Source organism: Pristiophorus japonicus, chromosome 1, assembly GCF_044704955.1.
Source record: "Pristiophorus japonicus isolate sPriJap1 chromosome 1, sPriJap1.hap1, whole genome shotgun sequence".
Classification (NCBI taxonomy): Eukaryota; Metazoa; Chordata; class Chondrichthyes; family Pristiophoridae; genus Pristiophorus; species Pristiophorus japonicus.
The window spans coordinates 55,910,199-55,930,217 of record NC_091977.1 but is presented as its reverse complement, the minus strand read 5'-3'; the positions used below and the strand labels follow the sequence as shown (position 1 = coordinate 55,930,217).

The following is a 20,019-nucleotide window of genomic DNA, read 5'->3' as shown; positions in this document are numbered from 1 at the left end:
GTGGCCTTGTAGTCGCCACAAATCCTGACCGAGCCATCCGCTTTAAGGACAGGAACGATGGGGCTTGCCCAGTCACTGAATTTAACAGGCGAAATTATGTCCTCTCTTAGCAGCCTGTCCAACTCACTCTCAATTCTCTCATGCATCAAATACGGCACGGCTCTGGCTTTGTGGTGCACTGGTCTGGCGTCGGGGGTAATGCGTATCACTACTTTGGTGCCCTTGAAAGTCCCGACACCTGGTTGAAAAAGTGACTCAAATTTCTGTAGGACCTGTGAGCATGAGCTTCGCTCCACAGTTGAAATGGCATGCACATCCCCCCATTTCCAGTTCATCTCGGCTAACCAGCTCCTCCCCAAGAGCGCGGGACCATTCCTCGGGACAATCCAGAGTGACAACCGGTTCTCCGATCCATTGTGTGTGACCACCAAGTTTACACTGCCTAGCACTGGGATGATCTCTCTGGTGTACATCCGTAACTGCATGTCAATGCGTTTCAGTTTGGGCCTGTTAGCTTTGAGTGGCCATAGTTTTTCAAATTGTTGGGCACTCATAAGTGACTAGCTGGCTCCTGTGTCCAGCTCCATGCGTTTAATAGGATGCCATTTAATAGAACTTTCATCGTCATAGATGGCGTTTTGGTATACGAGCTGTGGATGTCTGCCACATGAACCCGCTGGACTTCAGCGTCCATACCTTTGCCCCAAGCATCAACCTGCCTTGCAGAACCCTCGTCTGATTCCACTGCCTCGTAACCTAGCCTCGCTACGGGCTTTCTGCACATTCTGGCCAAATGGCCACTGAAATTACAGTTTCTACAGATAAATTGTTGAAACCTACAAGTTTTCGCAGCATGTCTGTCACCGCACCTCCAGCATAAGCTGAGATTGTTGTGAACAGAGGAACTGTTACCAGGCATTCATCTCTGATTGTCTCTTTGATTACTCCTGAGCACTCTGTTGGTGAGTGTCAATGGTCCCATCCCGGGATGCATTGTCCCTTGTGATGGCGTGAATTGCCGATCCCCCTGCCATTGTCTCTGTTGCTGCCCCACCCTAGAGTCTGTTGCTGCCTGGACGGTGTCAAATTGCCCTTGCCTGTCTGCGGGGCTCTGAGTCGTGTTTACAATGTTAACTCCCTGGTCCGTCGCCACGTTGTAACCAGGGCTGCGCACGTAAATTATCTTGGTCTCCTCTTCCCCTGCCATGAAGATCTGAGCTATCAACGCTGCCCCTTCCAAAGTCAAGTCCTTGGTCTCAATAAATTTCCTGAAAATCCCGGCATGACCAATGCCCTCAATGAAGAAATCCCTTAACATCTCCCCCCTGCAGGCGTCTGTGAACTTACAGAGGCTGGCCAAATGCCAAAGGTCCGCAACGAAGTCCGATATGCTTTGTCCCTCCCGACGCCGGTGTGTATAGAACCGGTGCCGGGCCATGTGTATACTGCTCGCTGGTTTGAGGTGCTCACCGATGAGTGTGCTGAGCTCTTCAAAGGATTTGTCCACCGGTTTCTCGGGTGCGAGCAGGTCTTTCATCAGCGCATACGTCTTGGATCCACAGCTGGTCAGTAGATGTGCCCTCCGCTTGTTAGCCGCTTCCTCTCCCAGCCAGTCCTTCGTGACAAAGCTCTGCTGGAGCCTCTCAACGAAATCATCCCAGTCCTCACCAACACAGTACCATTCCTCTGTGCTATCGGTGGCCATCCTCGTGGGTCGTTGATTCCCGTTTCTCATCGCAAAATGTAGTGTCCTTACAACTTACTATAGAATCACACGAGCCATATACTGCAGACATGGTCACTACATGACCTGAACCTTTATTCCCAGGACCAAGAAGTGCTGACCCTGCGTGGGACCTCCCTTTATATACCTGGAAGACCAGGTGAGGAATGTCTCCCACAAGTTCACCCCCTGTGGTCAAGGTGTACATTTCTCAGGTGTATACAGTGTACAGTGTTGTTACATAAAGATTAGTTATGTGAAGGTTACAAACATGACAGTATTACTTCTGTAGCCATAGCTGAGATCATCTAACTCAACACAGACCAGGAGTGGAACTTGGGACCTCTTCACTTGTATGAGAATGATACCCAATGGCTGGACTCCTTGAACTATCGGGGAGGCCTGAACATGTATTAGACCCGCACTGACAAATATAATTATAAATTTGAACAACTCGTAAAATAAAACAAGTATTTTATGGGCATTGTTGTGTTGCTTTTGGTTGCAGTTTTTCCAGATGATTGTTTTTGATACCTCTGGTTGCAAATGACCATTCAAAGATAATCGGTCATTGCAGATTTGAAACATAATAACATAAGAACATAAGAATTAGGAACAGGAGTAGGCCATCTAGCCCCTCGAGCCTGCTCTGCCATTCAACAAGATCATGGCTGATCTGGCCGTGGACTCAGCTCCACTTACCCGCCCGCTCCCCGTAACCCTTAATTCCCTTATTGGTTAAAAATCTATCTATCTGTGAATTGAATACATTCAATGAGCTAGCCTCAACTGCTTCCTTGGGCAGAGAATTCCACAGATTCACAACCCTCTGGGAGAAGAAATTCCTTCTCAACTCGGTTTTAAATTGGCTCCCCCGTATTTTGAGGCTGTGCCCCCTAGTTCTAGTCTCCCCGACCAGTGGAAACAATCTCTCTGCCTCTATCTTGTCTATCCCTTTCATTATTTTAAATGTTTCTATAAGATCACCCCTCATCCTTCTGAACTCCAACAAGTAAAGACCCAGTCTACTCAATCTATCATCATAAGGTAACCCCCTCATCTCCGGAATCAGCCTAGTGAATCGTCTCTGTACCCCCTCCAAAGCTAGTATATCCTTCCTTAAGTAAGGTGACCAAAACTGCACGCAGTACTCCAGGTGCGGCCTCACCAATACCCTGTACAGTTGCAGAAGGACCTCCCTGCTTTTGTACTCCATCCCTCTCACAATGAAGGCCAACATTCCATTCGCCTTCCTGATTTCCTGCTGCACCTGCAAACTAACTTTTTGGGATTCATGCACAAGGACCCCCAGGTCCCTCTGCACCGTAGCATGTTGTAATTTCTCCCCATTCAAATAATATTCCCTTTTACTGTTTTTTTTCCCAAGGTGGATGACCTCACACTTTCCGACATTGTATTCCATCTACCAAACCTTAGCCCATTTGCTTAACCTATCCAAATCTCTTTGCAGCCTCTCTGTGTCCTCTACACAACCCGCTTTCCCACTAACAGTTATGCATCACATTTTTCTAAGGCTTTGGAGACAGTTTTAAAAATGCTTTTTCTCTCAACTGAGCCCAATCCTACTCTTGTCTGATGTCCAGTCACTGGTCAGTGATCAGGAGCAGTAATCTAGGCTGATTCTATATTTCACTTCCCCTTGGTTGCTCAGTAATATTCGGGCTAATCGTAACCACCTGAACTGTGCTGCTGTGGCTGCGATCATCTCACTATCTCACTCGCCATGATACTGGCGATCAAGTTTGAGACCGTTGGATCTATACAGTGTGCCCAACATTGGGCTGTGTATTGAATAGTTTGCCCACTAGGCCAGCTTTATAAAAATTGAAGTTGTGATTTCAGAAGATAGAAGTACTATGTGACATTAATACCCTTGTTCTCACTGAAAACCTTTTGCATTTTGTCAGTGCATTTTAAAATAACATTGATTTACCTTCTGTTCCAGTATTGATGCTGACGTGCTTTTCAGTTAGTGCTCTATCTGAAGCTTCTGCTGCAGTGACTCAGAGGGATTTAGAAAATTGAGATCAATTTATTGATCTGTAATCAATATATTCTAGTTCTGCCTGATGTAGTGAGTGGGCTTTTGTCATGAAATGCAGCAGTGTGTTGGAAAGGGGAGCCCAGAGCATTAATATAATTATAGTTGGTTTCATCAATGTGTTAGCTGCATCGTTGGCCATGGAATATTTTGACATATCTCTCCCCAAAAAGGACAATGTGCTTGCGAGCAGCTAAGGTTGTTCTCTAAATAGTGCAGCTTGACAAATAGATTCAATCTTGAGGTAAAAGAGATTCTACAAATGTTAAAACTTAGCACCCAAGGAGTTGGTGATACAGAGCTAAGGATGAGTCACTCGGGTCTGTCGTAAGGAGCTGAAGGGACTCTTTGTCCTTGTATCACCAGCGTCTACATGCCTAACCCTATAAATTCAAAAGATTATTCAAATCTTGATTTCTCTTTCTGATTACAGAAACTCAACTTCATTTTGAGTAAAGCTCTTCATGTTGGAGTCAGTATGGTTCTAGATACAGGAAGAATGTTCCCGATGTTGGGGAAGTCCAGAACCAGGGGTCACAGTCTAAGGATAAGGGGTAAAAGCCATTTAGGACCAAGATGAGGAGAAACTTCTTCACAGAGAATTGTGAACCTGTGGAATTCTCTACCACAGAAAGTTGTTGAGGCTAGTTCATTAGATATATTCAAAAGGGATCAAGGGATATGGAGAGAAAGCAGGAATGGGGCACTGAAGTTGCATGATCAGCCATGATCATATTGAATGGTGGTGCAGGCTTGAAGGGCCGAATGGCCTACTCCTGCACCTACTTTCTATGTTTCTATCATTTATAAGGAGCAGCCCATCAGTATATAGCATGTCTGCTGACCAATATTTAGAAAGGCTGCCCACTGGTGTGTAGAGAAACTATCCCCCAGTACACAGAGGGCACTACCTACTGGCATGCAGAGAACCTATCCCCCAGTACACAAAGGGCACCACCCACTGGTTTACAGAGAAATTCTCCCCCAGTATACAGAGGAGTCACCCGCCATTATATAGCAGAGCTGCTCACCGGTATTTACAGGAGATTTCAACCAGTATAATCATCATTACAGGCAGTCCCTCGAAGCAAGGATGAATTGCTTCCACGCCAAAAAGGGATGAGTTCACAGGTGTTTCAATGAAGGACCTAATATTCCAGATCCTGACCTATATCGTGCAGAGTGGAAGTACCTGTGGCTTGGATTTTTTTTATGTGTGGTGGCCGTTGCACACCAGCCATCATACAGGCTTGACAGAGCTGGGTCTTGGTCCAGTGGCAAGGATTACCCAAGACTAACTGGAGACCAGCTCTGCTGCACAGACCGAGCACGCACACATATCGCAGTGTGGGCTGGCCCGTGCTGCCCCGTGCCCTCACCTCTTTTGTGCCCAAGATTCACGCCTCTCTTGGGCCCCGGTCACTTCCCTCTACGGACTCTTGCCGCTCCTTCCCCCCTCCTGCTGTGCCTGCCCGCACTGCAATCAGCGACCTGGCTTTGTAGCCATCACCCTCCTGCAGAAGCACACGCTGCTCCCTGCAGTGGTATGCTGCCGCACACTGCTCCCTCCAATGGCCCCGGCCTGCTGATGGTCTTGCAGTTTATAAGCAAAGCTGCTGACTAGTACTTGGAAGAGTAGCCTATTAGTATAGAGAGGAGCCATCGACCGTTGAATGTTTTCATGTATCTCACATTACTGTATATAACTGTATCTTACCATGCTATACATGACTGTAACTGGATATGACCTGTAACAATAAGCATACCTTACCACCAGGGGTGCACTTGCAGGAGACACTCCATACCTGTCCCACTGAGGTATATAAAGGGAGGTCTCAGGCAAGTGCAGCACTGGAGAGCTGGAATTAAAGGTGCAGGTCCTGAGTGACCTTGACTTCAGCATGTGTCTCGTGTAAGTCAGTACATTCGAGTCAGGACTTAACAGTGGCGATGAGTTACGGGATCACAGAATCCACAGAATGGCTACCAACAGCTCAGATGAGAAATACAATGCTGGAGACAATTGGGATGACTTTATAGAAAGGCTCCAGCAAAGAATGGCTGGGCGACGATAAGGCAGACAAGAGAAGAGCCCATCTCTTGACCAACTGTGGCTCAAAAACATACGCTTTACTGAAAGACCTGCTGGCACCCGAGAAACCAGCAAGCAAGTCGTTTGAGGAGTTGAGCACACTGACCACCTGAAGCCAGCGAGCAGTCCTGAAGCCAGCGAGCAGCCTACACATGGCCAGACACAGGTTCTACAACTACAGACGCTGTGTGGGCCAAAGCATACCCGACTTCGTGGCGGAACTTCGGAGGCTGGCTAGTTCATGTGAGTTCCCCGATGAACTAAGGAGAGAAGTACTGAGAGACTTTTTTATTGAAGGAATAGGCCATGCAGGCATATTCCGAAAGCTTATAGAGACTAAGTACTTGACTCTAGAGGCAGCAGCACTGGTCGCACAGACGTTCTTGGCAGGCGAAGAAGAAACGAGGCTGATCTATACTTCGGGTACGACAACCAATGAGGCATCGGAACAAGGAGCTCACATTGTGAAACAAACCGCTACCCCCACACACAGACAAAGGCAGGAGAGCAGGCCTTCAACAGCAGACAGTGGCGCCAGAAGCCATCAAAATCAAGGGCCACATGAACGGCCGATCACACCTCATCAACCCACAATGCGAGCAATCAACAACAGATTGAGAGAAGCTCAAGGGAGATCAGCCAGACGCAGCTCATCCTTCAGAAATAATGGAAACGGTCTGTGTTGGAGATGTGGAGGCACTCAACCAGGGTGTGTCGATTTCAGCATGCCGTTTGCAGAAACTGCAACTACACAGGGCATCTGGCTCACATGTGCAGAAAAACAGCAGCTCGGCTGGTATACGAATCGGAAGGATCAGAAAGCGGACCAGAAGACGGTTGGAACAGTGCACGGGACGTCGAGGTACAGTGGGTTAACACGATCAATGTCCACTGTTCTTACACCAAGACACCTCCAATTATGATGAGGGTTCTACTCAATGGGATACCCATCAACATGGAACTGGACACTGGGGCCAGTCAATCCCTCATGAGCGTTCAATAATTTGAACAGCTGTGGCCGCACCAAAGCAACAGACCAAAACTCACAAAGATCGACACCAAAATAAGGACCTAGACTAAAGAAATCGTCCCAGTCCTTGGTAGCGCCATGCTCTCAGCCACACACAAAGGGATGGTGAACCGACTTTTCCTGTGGATTGTCCCCGGGGATCTCCCAGCCCTGTTGGGGAGAAGCTGGCTAGCAGAACTTAATTGGAAATGGGATGATGTTCACGCCATGTCGTCAGAGGAACGGACCTCCTGCTCAACAGTTCTAAGCCGTTTTGAACATCTCTTTCAGCCAGGTGTGGGCACCTTCAAAGGGGCTAAAGTTAGAATCTACATCACACAGAATGCCAGACCACTCCATCACAAGGCTAGAGCTGCGCTCTATGTGATGAGGGAAAAGATTGAAAATGAACTGGACCGGCTTCTGCGGGAAGGTATAATTTCTCCCGTGGAATTCAGCGACTGGGCAAGCCCCATCGTCCCCGTCATGAAGCCTGATGGATCCGTGCGAATCTGTGGGGATTACAAGTCTACCATAAACAGAGTCTCCCGACAGGACCAATACCCGCTGCCCAGAGCGGAGGACCTATTTGCCACGTTGGCTGGAGGTAAACTTTTCTCGAAACTTGACTTCACATCTGCGTATATGACGCAAGAACTGACCAAAGAGTCTAAGCTACTCACCACCATCAACACACATCGAGGCCTTTTTGTGTACAATCAATGCCCATTCGGCATCAGGTCGGCAGCTGTTATATTCCAGCGCAACATGGAGAGTCTGCTAAAGTCCATCCCAGGGACAGTTGTGTTTCAAGATGACATGCTCATCACGGGCAGGGACACCGACTTTCATCTCCGCAATCTTGAGGAAGTACTAAATCGATTGGATCGGGTAGGCCTAAGAGTTAAGAAATCCAAGTGTCTATTTCTCACGCCTGAGGTTGAATTTTTGGGCAGAAGGATTGCCGCTGATGGAATCCGCCCAATCGAATCCAAAACCGAAGCGATTCGCCTGGCACCCAGGCCCCGGAATGTCTCAGAACTGTGCACCTTTCTCGGGCTACTCAATTACTGTGGGAACTTTATGCAGAACTTGAGCACGCTGTTGGAGCCTCTTCACGTGCTACTCAGAAAGGGGTGCAATTGGTTTAGGGGGGACGCCCAAGAACGCGCTGTCAATAAGGCACGCAACCTTATATGTTCCAAGTGTGTTTTAGCCTTTTTTGACCCAGGTAAAAAGTTAGTCCTTACGTGTGATGCGTCAGCGTACGGGGTCAGGTGCGTTTTACAGCACGTCAATGATGCGGGTAAATTGCAGCCCGTTGCTTATGCCTCCAGGTCACTTTCGCAGGCGGAGCGCGGGTACAGTATGGTTGAGAAGGAGGCGATCGCGTGCGTGTACGGTGTCAAAAAGATGCACCAATACCTTTTCGAGGCCACGTTTGCGTTAGAAACCAACCACAAACCCCTCACGTCCCTACTATCCGAGAGCAAGGCAATCAACGCCAACGTCTCAGTGCGCATTCAGCGGTGGGCACTCATGCTGACGGCTTACGACTACACGATAAGGCACAGACCAGGCACAGACAACAGTGCCAACGCGCTTAGCAAGCTACCCCTGGTGACCACAGAAGGGTCCGACGAACAGGACTGTGAGATGGTCATGGCAATCAATGCCTTTGAATCCACAGGTTCGCCCATGACGGCTCGCCAAATCAGAGCCTGGACGACCAGCGACCCCACGTTATCTCTAGTTAAAAGATATATTTTAACCGGTGACTGGGCAGAGGCTCGCGATCCCTGCCCCGAGGAGGTCAAACCCTTCCATAGGCGCATGCATGAACTCTCACTACAGGCAGACTGCCTGATGTGGGGCAGCCGAGTAGTTATGCCCTTACCCGGCAGGGAGGCGTTTGTCCGGGAGCTCCATCGCGAGCACCCGGGGATCGTCCTTATGAAGGCCATAGCCAGATCTCATGTCTGGTGGCCTGGCATTGACATGGACTTGGAGCTCTGCATCCGTCGGTGCACCATTTGTGCCCAAATCAGTAATGCCCCCAGGGAGGCCCCCCCGAAGCCCCTGGCCCTGGCCCACCAAACCGTGGTCGCGGGTGCATGTAGACTATGCGGGCCCATTCATGGGCAAAATGTTCCTCGTAGTCGTTGATGCATTCTCAAAATGGATCGAGTGCACCATTTTAAACTCGAGCACCACCTCCACCACTATGGAGAGCCTTAGAACCATGTTTGCAATGCACGGCATTCCTGACATATTGGTCAGTGATAATGGTCCGTGCTTCACCAGCGCAGAATTTCACGATTTTATCATTGACCACGGTATAAATCACGTTAAGACGGCACCTTTCAAGCCGGCCTCCAATGGCCAGGTGGAGCAAGCAGTGCAGATCATTAAACAAGGCATGCTCAGAATCCAAGGTCCCACCCTGCAGAGCCGCCTGTCGTGACTGCTGCTGGCATACAGATCTCATCCGCATTCATTGACTGGGGTTCTCCCCGCGCAACTATTGATGAAACGAACCTTAAAGACCAGGCTCTCATTAATCCTCCCAGACATGCATGAAATTGTTGAGGCTAAGCGTCAAAAGCTAACTGAGTACCATGACCGAAATTCGAGGGGGAGGTAGAATGAGATAGGGGACAAAGTGTTCATGCTAAACTATGGCCGGGGTCCCAAATGGCTTGCAGGGACAGTAACAGACAAAGAGGGAAACAGGCTACTGGCTCTACAAATGGACAATGGCCAAACCTGCCGGAGGCATGTAGACCAAGTAAAAAGTAGATTCACTGATAACACTGAAGAACCAGAATGTGGAACTCACACCACACCTGGTGGACAGACAGGTGGAACAACCTGAGGAAAGGGCAGTCTCAACAGACAGCCCAGGCGAGATACCAGCAATCACACCGAACAAAATACAGGCACCAAGGCAAACAACTGAACCACAACTAAGATGCTCCACGCGAGAGCGCAGACCACCTGAGAGACTGAATCTATAAAGGCAATAAGACCTTGGGGGAGGGTGATGTCATGTATCTCACATTACTGTATATAACTGTATCTTATCATGCTACACATGACTGTAACTGGATATGACCTGTAACAATAAGCATACCTTACCACCAGGGGTGCACTTGCAGGAGACACTCCATACCTGTCCCACTGAGGTATATAAAGGGAGGTCTCAGGCAAGTGCAGCACTGGAGAGCTGGAATTAAAGGTGCAGGTCCTGAGTGACCTTGACTTCAGCAAGTGTCTCGTGTAAGTCATCACATTAGAGTCAGGACTTAACAAATGTGTCCACTGTTATTTAGATGAGCTCCCCACCAGTATACAGTGGAGCTGTCCACCAGTTCATACAGGAGCTAAAACTAATATTTAGATGAGTTGCCCTCAGAATGCACAGCATCTAACTGCCAGTATATAAACCTACCCACCATTTTATATATCCCACCGACCAATATTTTAAGGGGTTGCCAACAGTATATAAAGATACTGCCTAACTGAGTATACAGTTTAGACAGTATTGAGGACCACTATTTAGAGAAGCTGTCTGATAGAGCTGCCTATTAGTATAATTGAGGCTTTTCGACTGAACCTGGATGTGTACATGATGAAATGAATGACATTGCTGACCTCTGGATTTGGTTGTGCTGTTCCACATACTGGCATTTTGGAAACTTTTCTGTAGTTTGCCACTTTCATCTGTCTCAGGCTGCTCATTTCATCAAGGTCCAGGGACTCATCGGCAAGCTGCGGATCACAAGCAGAGAGTTCATACGCTGCTGTAAAGGGGTTAAAATTACATTCAGCTTTCAAATCAGAGAGGACAATCTGGTCAGTGTTCATTCGGCACTTGTTATTATTGAGTGTGGTTATTTCTGAATCTAAATTTATTCCTGTGCAATAAACAGCTAGTACACTTTCAGTTAAAGCAGACTGAAGGGTTGGTTGAATCTTTTGATGTGTTGGAATCGTACAGACCTACTAATGGGCAACTGTTTTTCAGGTTTTTCAGGTGCTTTATAGGATAGATCTTTCAAGTATTCGCCTGTCACCATATTGTAAAATGGTGGGTGAGGCTGTGGAAAATCTACACTTAGGCGTTAGTATTAAATTTGGAATGCATCATGCAACAATAATGCATTTCTTCAGTGTATTGCTACCCAATAATTCAGTCTGTTGCTAATGGCATTCCACCCACACATCTATACGCAGTGCATTTTCACTGCATGTACAAACAAAAATTCAATAACTTGCATTTATATAGCGCCTTAAATGTCTCAAGCCGATGTAGCGATGCGGTGACATTTAGGAAGGGAATTCCAGAGCTCAGGACCCAGGCAACAGAAGGCAGGACAGCCAATGAGGGACGAAGGGAATCAGGATGCACAAGAAGCCAGAATTTGAAGAATGCAGAGCTCTTGGAAGGTTGTAGGAGGTTACAGAGATGGAAGAATTTGAACACAAGGATGACCATTTTTAATTTGAGGCATTGCTGGACCAGGAACGAATATAGGTGGTGATCGGTGAATGGGAGTTTTGGATGAATTTAAGTTTATGGAGGGTGGAAGATGGGAGACCAGCCAGGAGAGCATTGGAATAGTGCAGTCTGGAGATAACCAAAGCAAGGATGAGGGTTTTAGTGTCAGATGGGTTGAGGCAGGGATGGAGATGGGTGATATTACAGAGGTGGAAGTAGGCAGTCTTGGTGATGGCGAGAATATGGGGTCCAAAGCTCAGGGTCAAATAGGACGCAGAAGTTGCAAACAGCCTGGTTCAGCCTCAGGCAATGACCAGGGAAGGGGGTGAAATCGATGGCTAGGGAGCGGAGATTGTGGCGGGGATGAAGACAATGGCTTTGATTTTCCCAATAGTTAATTGGAAGAAATTTCTGGTCATCCAGTACTGGATGTTGGACATGCAGTGTGACAAATCAGGTGCAGTGGATAGGTCAAGAAAGGTGATGCTGAGATAGAGCTGGGTGTTATCAGTGTAAGTGTGGAATCTGACATTTTGTGTTTTCGGATGCTGTCACTTAGGGGCTGTATGTAGGTGAGAAATAGTCAGCACCAATGTTCTCTTTAAGCTGCACGGAAAATGCACATGAAAGGTATTTTGAATGGACTGCACCGCCTGTTAAAGGGCCCACGCGACCCAAAAAATTACATGGATCATTGGTCAGCACACATATATGGCACATACACTGCAAATACACACAGCACATACACACAGCACACACACACGTATTGCATATATGCAGTGCACAAACTCAGTACATATACACATTTACAAATAGTGTTGTTATTTATCTCCATAATCCACTCATACTCATGTATCATCATAGGTAGTCCCTCGAAATCGAGGAAGACTTGCTTCCATTCCAAAAGTGAGTTCTCAGGTGACTGAACAGTCAATACGGGAATTACAGTCCCTGTCACAGGTGGGACAGACAGTTGTTGAAGGAAAGGGTGGGTGGGGAGTCTGGTTTGCTGTACACTCCTTCCGCTACCTGCGCTTGTTTTCTGCACGCTCTCGGCGATGAGACTCGAGGTGCTCAGAGCCCTCCCGGATGCTCTTCCTCCACTTAGGGCGGTCTTTGGCCAGGAATTCCCAGGTGTCGGTGGGGATGTTGCACTTTATCAAGGAGGCTTTGAGGGTGTCCTTGAAACGTTTTCTCTGCCCACCTGGGGCTCGCTTGCTGTGTAGGAGTTCCGAGTAGAGCACTTGCTATCCTCCTCACACTCATGTATAGTATGTACACACAGAATGTCTCTCATTCACTGAATTAGACTCACTTGAAAACAGCTGTTTAAGTTCTCAATGAATGTGACTGACTCACTAGAACACAAAAGCGGTTGCTGATGAGATTAGCAGGAGTCTTCATCTCAAGCCTGGACATAGCACTCAGTAGCCTGTAGAAGAAGGGTTTTCTTCGCATCCAAGTACTAAACATGGCTGAGAAAGCCAATGGATACTGGAAATAAATAAAAGCAATTTATCTAAAAATATTTACATACACTAAAGATGTTACAAAATTGTTTAATACCTTTTAAATCCAGTCATAACTTTGTGTTCCAAGCTGTCAGCCCTGGCTTAGTGGTAGCACTCTCATCTCTGAGTCTGAAGGTTGAGGGTTCAAGTCCCAATCCAGAGACTTGAGCACATAATCTAGGCTGTCACTTCCGTGCAGTACTGAAGGAGTTCTGTACTGACAGATGATACTCTAGAGGAATCGCAGGATATGGGGATAGGGCAGGAAAGTGAAGTTGAGATTGAAGACCAGCCAAGGGCCGTATGGCCTACTCCTGCTCTTCATTCTTATGAGAAGTTAAACTGAGGCCCCATCTGTCCTCTCAGGTGCACGTATAAATAAAACCATGGCACTACTCGAAGAACAGCAGGGGATTTGTACCGGGTTTCATGGCCCATATTTATTTCTCAATCGACTTTATTAACGCAGATTATCTGTTCTTTATCTCATCTCTGTATGTGGGAGCTTGCTGTGTACGTAAATTGGCAGCCACATTTCCTACATTACAACAGTGACGATACTTCAAAAGTTCTTCACTGGTTGTAAAGCACTTTGGGACGTCCTGTGATCATGACAGGCATTGTATATGCAAGTTCTTTCTTTCTTGCTCCTAACAGCGAGCCTCACACTTAGGGGTACATACTAGAATTTTGGGTGCACATCACATTTAATCACCCTACCATTTAAAATGAACCATTTGAAAATTGTCTCTCCAACTCCATTTTTTGTCACTTTCCACCCTAATCCCACCTGATATCAGGAGAGATCACTGAGGACAATACCCTCTGTGCCTTTTTGTTTGCAAATTAATTTGGACATTCAATTTTGTACCAATGTAATCTGTAGAATTTACCAATATTTCGCAAAGATTACTAGTATCTTTCCCCTGCAGAGGAGAAGAATCCCTTTCTGGACTTTTGAAATGGAAGGAAAAACTTCGGGACACAAATGAGTTTTAAAGGGGGAGACGAGGCCTGCAGGGGATAAAATGGGATGCATTCATGGAGACCCCCCCCCCCACCCTTCAGTGTTTGGACTCATAGGAAAGGGAATTTAATTTGGAACTATCTACCAGAAAGTTTGAAATCCTAAAGTGCACATGGAAGAAACTACGAACTTTAATCGAATTTGAGATTTTTAAAAGGTGAATGTTGGGTCTGCAAGAAAAGGGGTGGGGTTAATCTCTAAAGGGCCAGTTTGGACATTAGAGCTAATCAAATTGTCTGGGAACTGTTCACCCTCAAAACTTGCCTCTAGAAAACATTAGCATTTAAACAATCGACCATGGAAGAAACATTATCACCCCACCCAGAGGACCCAAATGTCACAAACATATTCCAACGCCTTTTCAACAGGCATAGAAATATCTGGCTCAGGCCAGACTAGCACAATGGACGAGAGCTCATCAACTTCGAAAAGCCTATTAATGCCAGATTAAAACCACTTAATCAAGTTTTAGTTCGCTGGGCTGCAAAATCGGAACAAAGAGCTGGGCCAGGTTTGGTGGGAGATAAGGAAGCCTTTTTGGGGTATATCTATTCCCAGTTTTACCAGGAAAAAACACAGACTCGAACACAGACACAGACACAAGCAGCTGGAGCTGGGAAATGAAGAAATGGAGTAGTGAAGGAAACTACTAGAACTCATCAAGAAACCGAGCACGAGGCCCACAAAACGGAAGATTGTCAGCAACCAAATTGACAACCATTCTAAAATCTACTTCTGAACGACCCAACAAGTGAGAAATTACCAAAAAGGACTAACTAAAACTATTCCTAACCAAAGAAAGTGGGTACTTACCCCATACATCCAAAACCACATCAACAGACGCAGCCCAACAGAAGACTACGCAGTCCGAAGTCCTCTCCTCCGTCTGGGGTACGGCTCGCCTCGAAGGCCAAGTGCAGCGAACCCCGAAACCGCGATTCACCGGCAACAGTCAAAAGGGATTGGTGAGCATAGCCCCTGAACCCCCAGAGCTATAACTTAGTTAGTTAGGGGAATTGGGAGGGGGGAGGCTGGGTTAACTTGTATAAATGTGTCTGCATTTTCCTCTTTACCCCATTTAGAGTGTAAGCTGTATTCTTTTCCCCACAGTCTGTAATTTGACATTTTATTCAATGTGTTGTACCCCTCAGCGTGTATTGGTATTACTATTCTGTGTGTGTTATTAAAGGTGTGCCTTTTACTTCTTTTTAGACACAATAAAGCCATATCTGCTTCCTACCTTGAAACCGATTGTCTGTCCAAGTCTGTCACAGTCCCTTCATAATTCCAGTGTCTAGAACCAAGGGTGTGGGAGTGATTCGGAACCACTCATATAAGGTCAGAAGGGAAAGCTGACCCTATGAAAACCACCCCTTACATAATGGCGACCCAGATGGGACACTGGTACAAGGGACGTGATAAGAGAGAGACTGGTTTCAGGAAAAGAAGCAAAATGGAAGAGGGGATTTCGTCGTATGTGTTTAGAAACATAGAAACATAGAAAATAGGTGCAGGAGTAGGACATTCGACCCTTTAAGCCTGCACCACCATTCAATGAGTTCATGGCTGAACATGCAACTTCAGTACCCCCTTCCTGCTTTCTCGCCATACCCCTTGATCCCCCTAGTAGTAAGGGCTACATCTAACTCCTTTTTGAATATATTTAGTGAATTGGCCTCAACAACTTTCTGTGCTAGCGAATTTCACAGGTTCACCATTCTTTGGGTGAAGAAGTTTCTCCTCATCTCGGTCCTAAATGGCTTCCCCCTTATCCTTAGACTGTGACCCCTGGTTCTGGACTTCCCCAACATTGGGAACATTCTTCCTGCATCTAACCTGTCTAAACCCGTCAGAATTTTAAACGTTTCTACGAGATTCCCTCTCATTCTACTGAACTCCAGTGAATACAAGCCCAGTTGATTCAGTCTTTCTTGATATGTCAATCCCACCATCCCGGGAATCAGTTTGGTGAACCTTCGCTGCACTCCCTCAATAGCAAGAATGTCCTTCCTCAAGTTAGGAGACCAAAACTGTACACAATACTCCAGGTGTGGCCTCACCAAGGCCCTGTACAACTGTAGCAACACCTCCCTGCCCCTGTACTCAAATGGCTATGAAGGCCAACATGCCATGTGCTTTCTCAACCACCTGCTGTACCTGCATGCCAACTTTTAATAACTGATGTACCATGACACCCAGGTCTCGTTGCACCTTCCTTTTCCTAATCTGTCACCATTCAGATAATAGTCTGTCTCTCTGTTTTTACCACCAAAGTGGATAACCTCACATTTGTCCGCATTATACTTCATCTGCCATGCATTTGCCCATTCACCTAACCTATCCAAGTCACTCTGCAGCCTCATAGCATCCTCCTCGCAGCTCACACTGCCGCCAAGAAGGTAAATGTGGCTAAGGAGTGGGTACTCGATCTATTGTATGCTGAGCGTCCAGAAGATGCTGCAGCTCAATGGATCAAGAGCAAGGACCATAAAAAGTCGATAGAGAAGGCCATTTGGCTAAATTGCCTTCATCGACAGATCCGGCTTCTCGATGAGGAGAATGAGAAATTAAAGGAAGTATTGAGGCAGGCAGAAGAGAGGTCCAGCGCAAGGGCCACATTCGGGGAAAGGCTGTGGACAGAGGTGGGACAGTTAAAGGAAAGTAGAGAGCTCACTAAAGAAAGGCACAAAACCCAATTGGACCTTTTACAGTGTCAGATTATTGAAACATAGAAACATAGAAACATAGAAAAATAGGTGCCGGAGTAGGCCATTCGGCCCCTCTAGCCTGCACCGCCATTCAATGAGTTCATGGCTGAACATTCAACTTCAGTACCCCATTCCTGCTTTCTCGCCATACCCCTTGATCCCCCTAGTAGTAAGGACCTCATCTAACTCCTTTTTGAATATATTTAGTGAATTGGCCTCAACAACTTTCTGTGGTAGAGAATTCCACAGGTTCACCACTCTCTGGGTGAAGAAGTTCCTCCGCATCTCGGTCCTAAATGGCTTACCCCTTATCCTTAGACTGTGACCTCTGGTTCTGGACTTCCCCAACATTGGGAACATTCTTCCTGCATCTAACCTGTCTAACCCCGTCAGAATTTTCAATGTTTCTATGAGGTCCCCTCTCATTCTTCTGAACTCCAGTGAATACAAGCCCAGTTGATCCAGTCTTTCTTGATATGTCAGTCCCGCCATCCCGGGAATCAGTCTGGTGAACCTTCGCTGCACTCCCTCAATAGCAAGAATGTCCTTCCTCAGGTTAGGAGACCAAAACTGTACACAATACTCCAGGTGTGGCCTCACCAATGCCCTGTACAACTGTAGCAACACCTCCCTGCCCCTGTACTCAAATCCCCTTGCTATGAAGGCCAACATGCCATTTGCTTTCTTAACCGCCTGCTGCACCTGCATGCCAACCTTCAATGACTGATGTACCATGACACCCAGGTCTCTTTGCACCTCCCCTTTTCCTAATCTGTCACCATTCAGATAATAGTCTGTCTCTCTGTTTTTACCACCAAAGTGGATAACCTCACATTTATCCACATTATACTTCATCTGCCATGCATTTGCCCAGTCACCTAACCTATCCAAGTCGCTCTGCAGCCTCACAGCATCCTCCTCGCAGCTCACACTGCCACCCAACTTAGTGTCATCCGCAAATTTGGAGATACTACATTTAATCCCCTCGTCTAAATCATTAATGTACAGTGTAAACAGCTGGGGCCCCAGCACAGAACCTTGCGGTACCCCACTAGTCACTGCCTGCCATTCTGAAAAGTACCCATTTACTCCTACTCTTTGCTTCCTGTCTGACAACCAGTTCTCAATCCATGTCAGTACACTACCCCCAATCCCATGTGCTCTAACTTTGCACATCAATCTCTTGTGTGGGACCTTGTCGAACGCCTTCTGAAAGTCCAAATATACCACATCAACTGGTTCTCCCTTGTCCACTCTACTGGAAACATCCTCAAAAAATTCCAGAAGATTTGTCAAGCATGATTTCCCTTTCACAAATCCATGCTGACTTGGACCTATCATGTCACCTCTTTCCAAGAATAGCGAACTGGCGTTGTGGGAAGAGAATTCCTGCCTCGCCAAGCAAGTTAAAAAGTATGGGGAGAGGGTGAGAGACATTCAGGTAGCCAGTACCAGGGAATTTGAGGCAGGAGACCACGGCCCCTGCCAGCAGCAGATCCAAAGCTCGAACCTTGCTCTATCCTAGGCTAAAGACATGGTGTGCCTGATAAACCCAGGTTTAGCCCAGCAACACCTGGTAGAGCAAGAAGAAACCACTCAGTCACCGCCTGCAGCTCCTGGGAATGGCTCGGAGCAGCAGGGGTGTCAGCCAGAGTGCGGGGCAGGCAAGGATTGTGAACTACCAACACCGGCAGCCCCGAGTTTTAACTCGGCTTGGCAGCAGGGGGAAGTGGGCAAGCCAATACAAGGAGGGCCAATGCACCCGGTCCGGCTGCAGAGGTTTGGCCCGCCTGACGCCAATGGGGCAGCAGGACCCCTAGAAAGCAACTTCGTAGTCCCCCACGACATCCAAAAACTGAGGGCTATGATAGGCCACCTAAGTAAGCTCATCCAACAGGGGGATCCCTCGGTACACTTCCTGGAAGTGGAACACACAGGGGATATTAACGGGTGCGATGATTTGGAGCAGGCTAAGCTGTTGATCTTCTCACTAGACACCAAGCTGTGCCATTCCCTCTCTGCAGACAGCAGAAAGGGGCGAAACACATATGCTACATTTAAGGAGGAGGTTCTAGAGGCCATGGGTATGAACGACGGGTGTCCCTTCTCCCGAGTTGAGAAAACAGTGCAGCTCGATGGGGAGACTCCACAGGCCTTCGCCGACAGGTTGTGGCCGGTCTACGAAAGGGCCTGTAGTGGGGTTCTTGACCGGGCCCACCTGAACCTTAACGAGCTGGCTCACTGGCTCCGCAGCCTGGTGGCAAACAGCTTACCTGGAGTAAAGGCAAAAGCCGAAGTCTGGTTCGATCCAAGAGATCCCAGAACCACCGAGGAGGCAGTGGTCAGACAGTTGACCCTGGCTTACCGGAACTGTGGAGGGACAGAGGAGCCCTCCTCTAAAGGAAATGTCCATGAGATTAAACCCAGCCAAGGCAAGAGAGAGTGGCATCAGGAAGGTGGGAACCTTCCCCACAAAAAGGGGCGAGTGTTTTGGGTGTGGGAAAAGTGGACACTGGAGGAAGGACTGTAGGAACCCCTGGAAAGAGACTAAGGGAAAGGCCACTCCAGCCCCAGTAAGTAAAGCCGGGGCAGGAACATCCGACTCATATGAGACACTCGTAGCCACCCTCCAGACACTTATAAACGGACAGGTAGCTACTGCAACCGGTACAGTAGTCGGTACGGTAAAACCCTCTGCTCCAACCCACTCAGATGCATGACTAGAGCCAGCGCAGACTGTGTACCTGTGTTCCCTAGAGTACGATGCCTGGAAGAGACCGTGCGTTACGATGGAGGTGGAGAAAGTGAAAGGGACCTACCTGCTAGATACTGGTGCTTCCAGCACCCTTGTATATGCAGATAACCCAGCTACCTCACCTCTATCGAACGGGGTCCCGTACAGTCTAGTGGGGTTCACAGGCAATGAGCAAACTGGTTCGTTTTCCATCCCGCTCACCATTCAGTTAGGGACACTCAAAACCAAATGGAAGTGTGTCCTGATGAAATGGGAGCAGAAGGGAAAAGGGATCCTGGGAGCTGATTTTATCATTAGCCACTAGATCCTAGTGGATCTCAGGAACCACTGTCTATGGGGAGCCATAAGGACAGACAGGGAAGGTGAGGTGGCGGTGATCCCAGAAAAAGGGGCCAAGGGAACATTGTGTACCGTGAAGCCAAAGGAGGGTTACGACTTGGAATTACTTGTCAGTAACACCCCAGTGGAGTATCAGGCATATATACGTCCACATCTTGCAGCATTTGCCACCCACAAACATGACTGTGGTAGGGTAACGGGGGTGGAAGTTAGTTTAGAAGGGGACCCCATGACCCGACCACAGAAGCAATATAACTTCCCCAGGGAGGCAGAGGCAGACCTGACAACGGCG

The 20,019-nt window shown here is 47.6% G+C and overlaps 1 protein-coding gene across 1 annotated transcript in view; it reads right to left on the bottom strand.

Annotated features, from left to right (window-relative positions):
- Positions 1-20,019, bottom strand: part of LOC139279789 (paladin-like) — a 192,402-nt gene that overhangs the window by 79,300 nt on the left and 93,083 nt on the right. Inside the window, exons 12-13 of the mRNA XM_070899046.1 lie at positions 12,747-12,881; positions 10,541-10,657 (exon numbers count right to left, since the gene is read on the bottom strand). Coding sequence (XP_070755147.1) covers positions 10,541-10,657; positions 12,747-12,881 — 252 coding nt within the window. The remainder of the gene's footprint in view (positions 1-10,540; positions 10,658-12,746; positions 12,882-20,019) is intronic.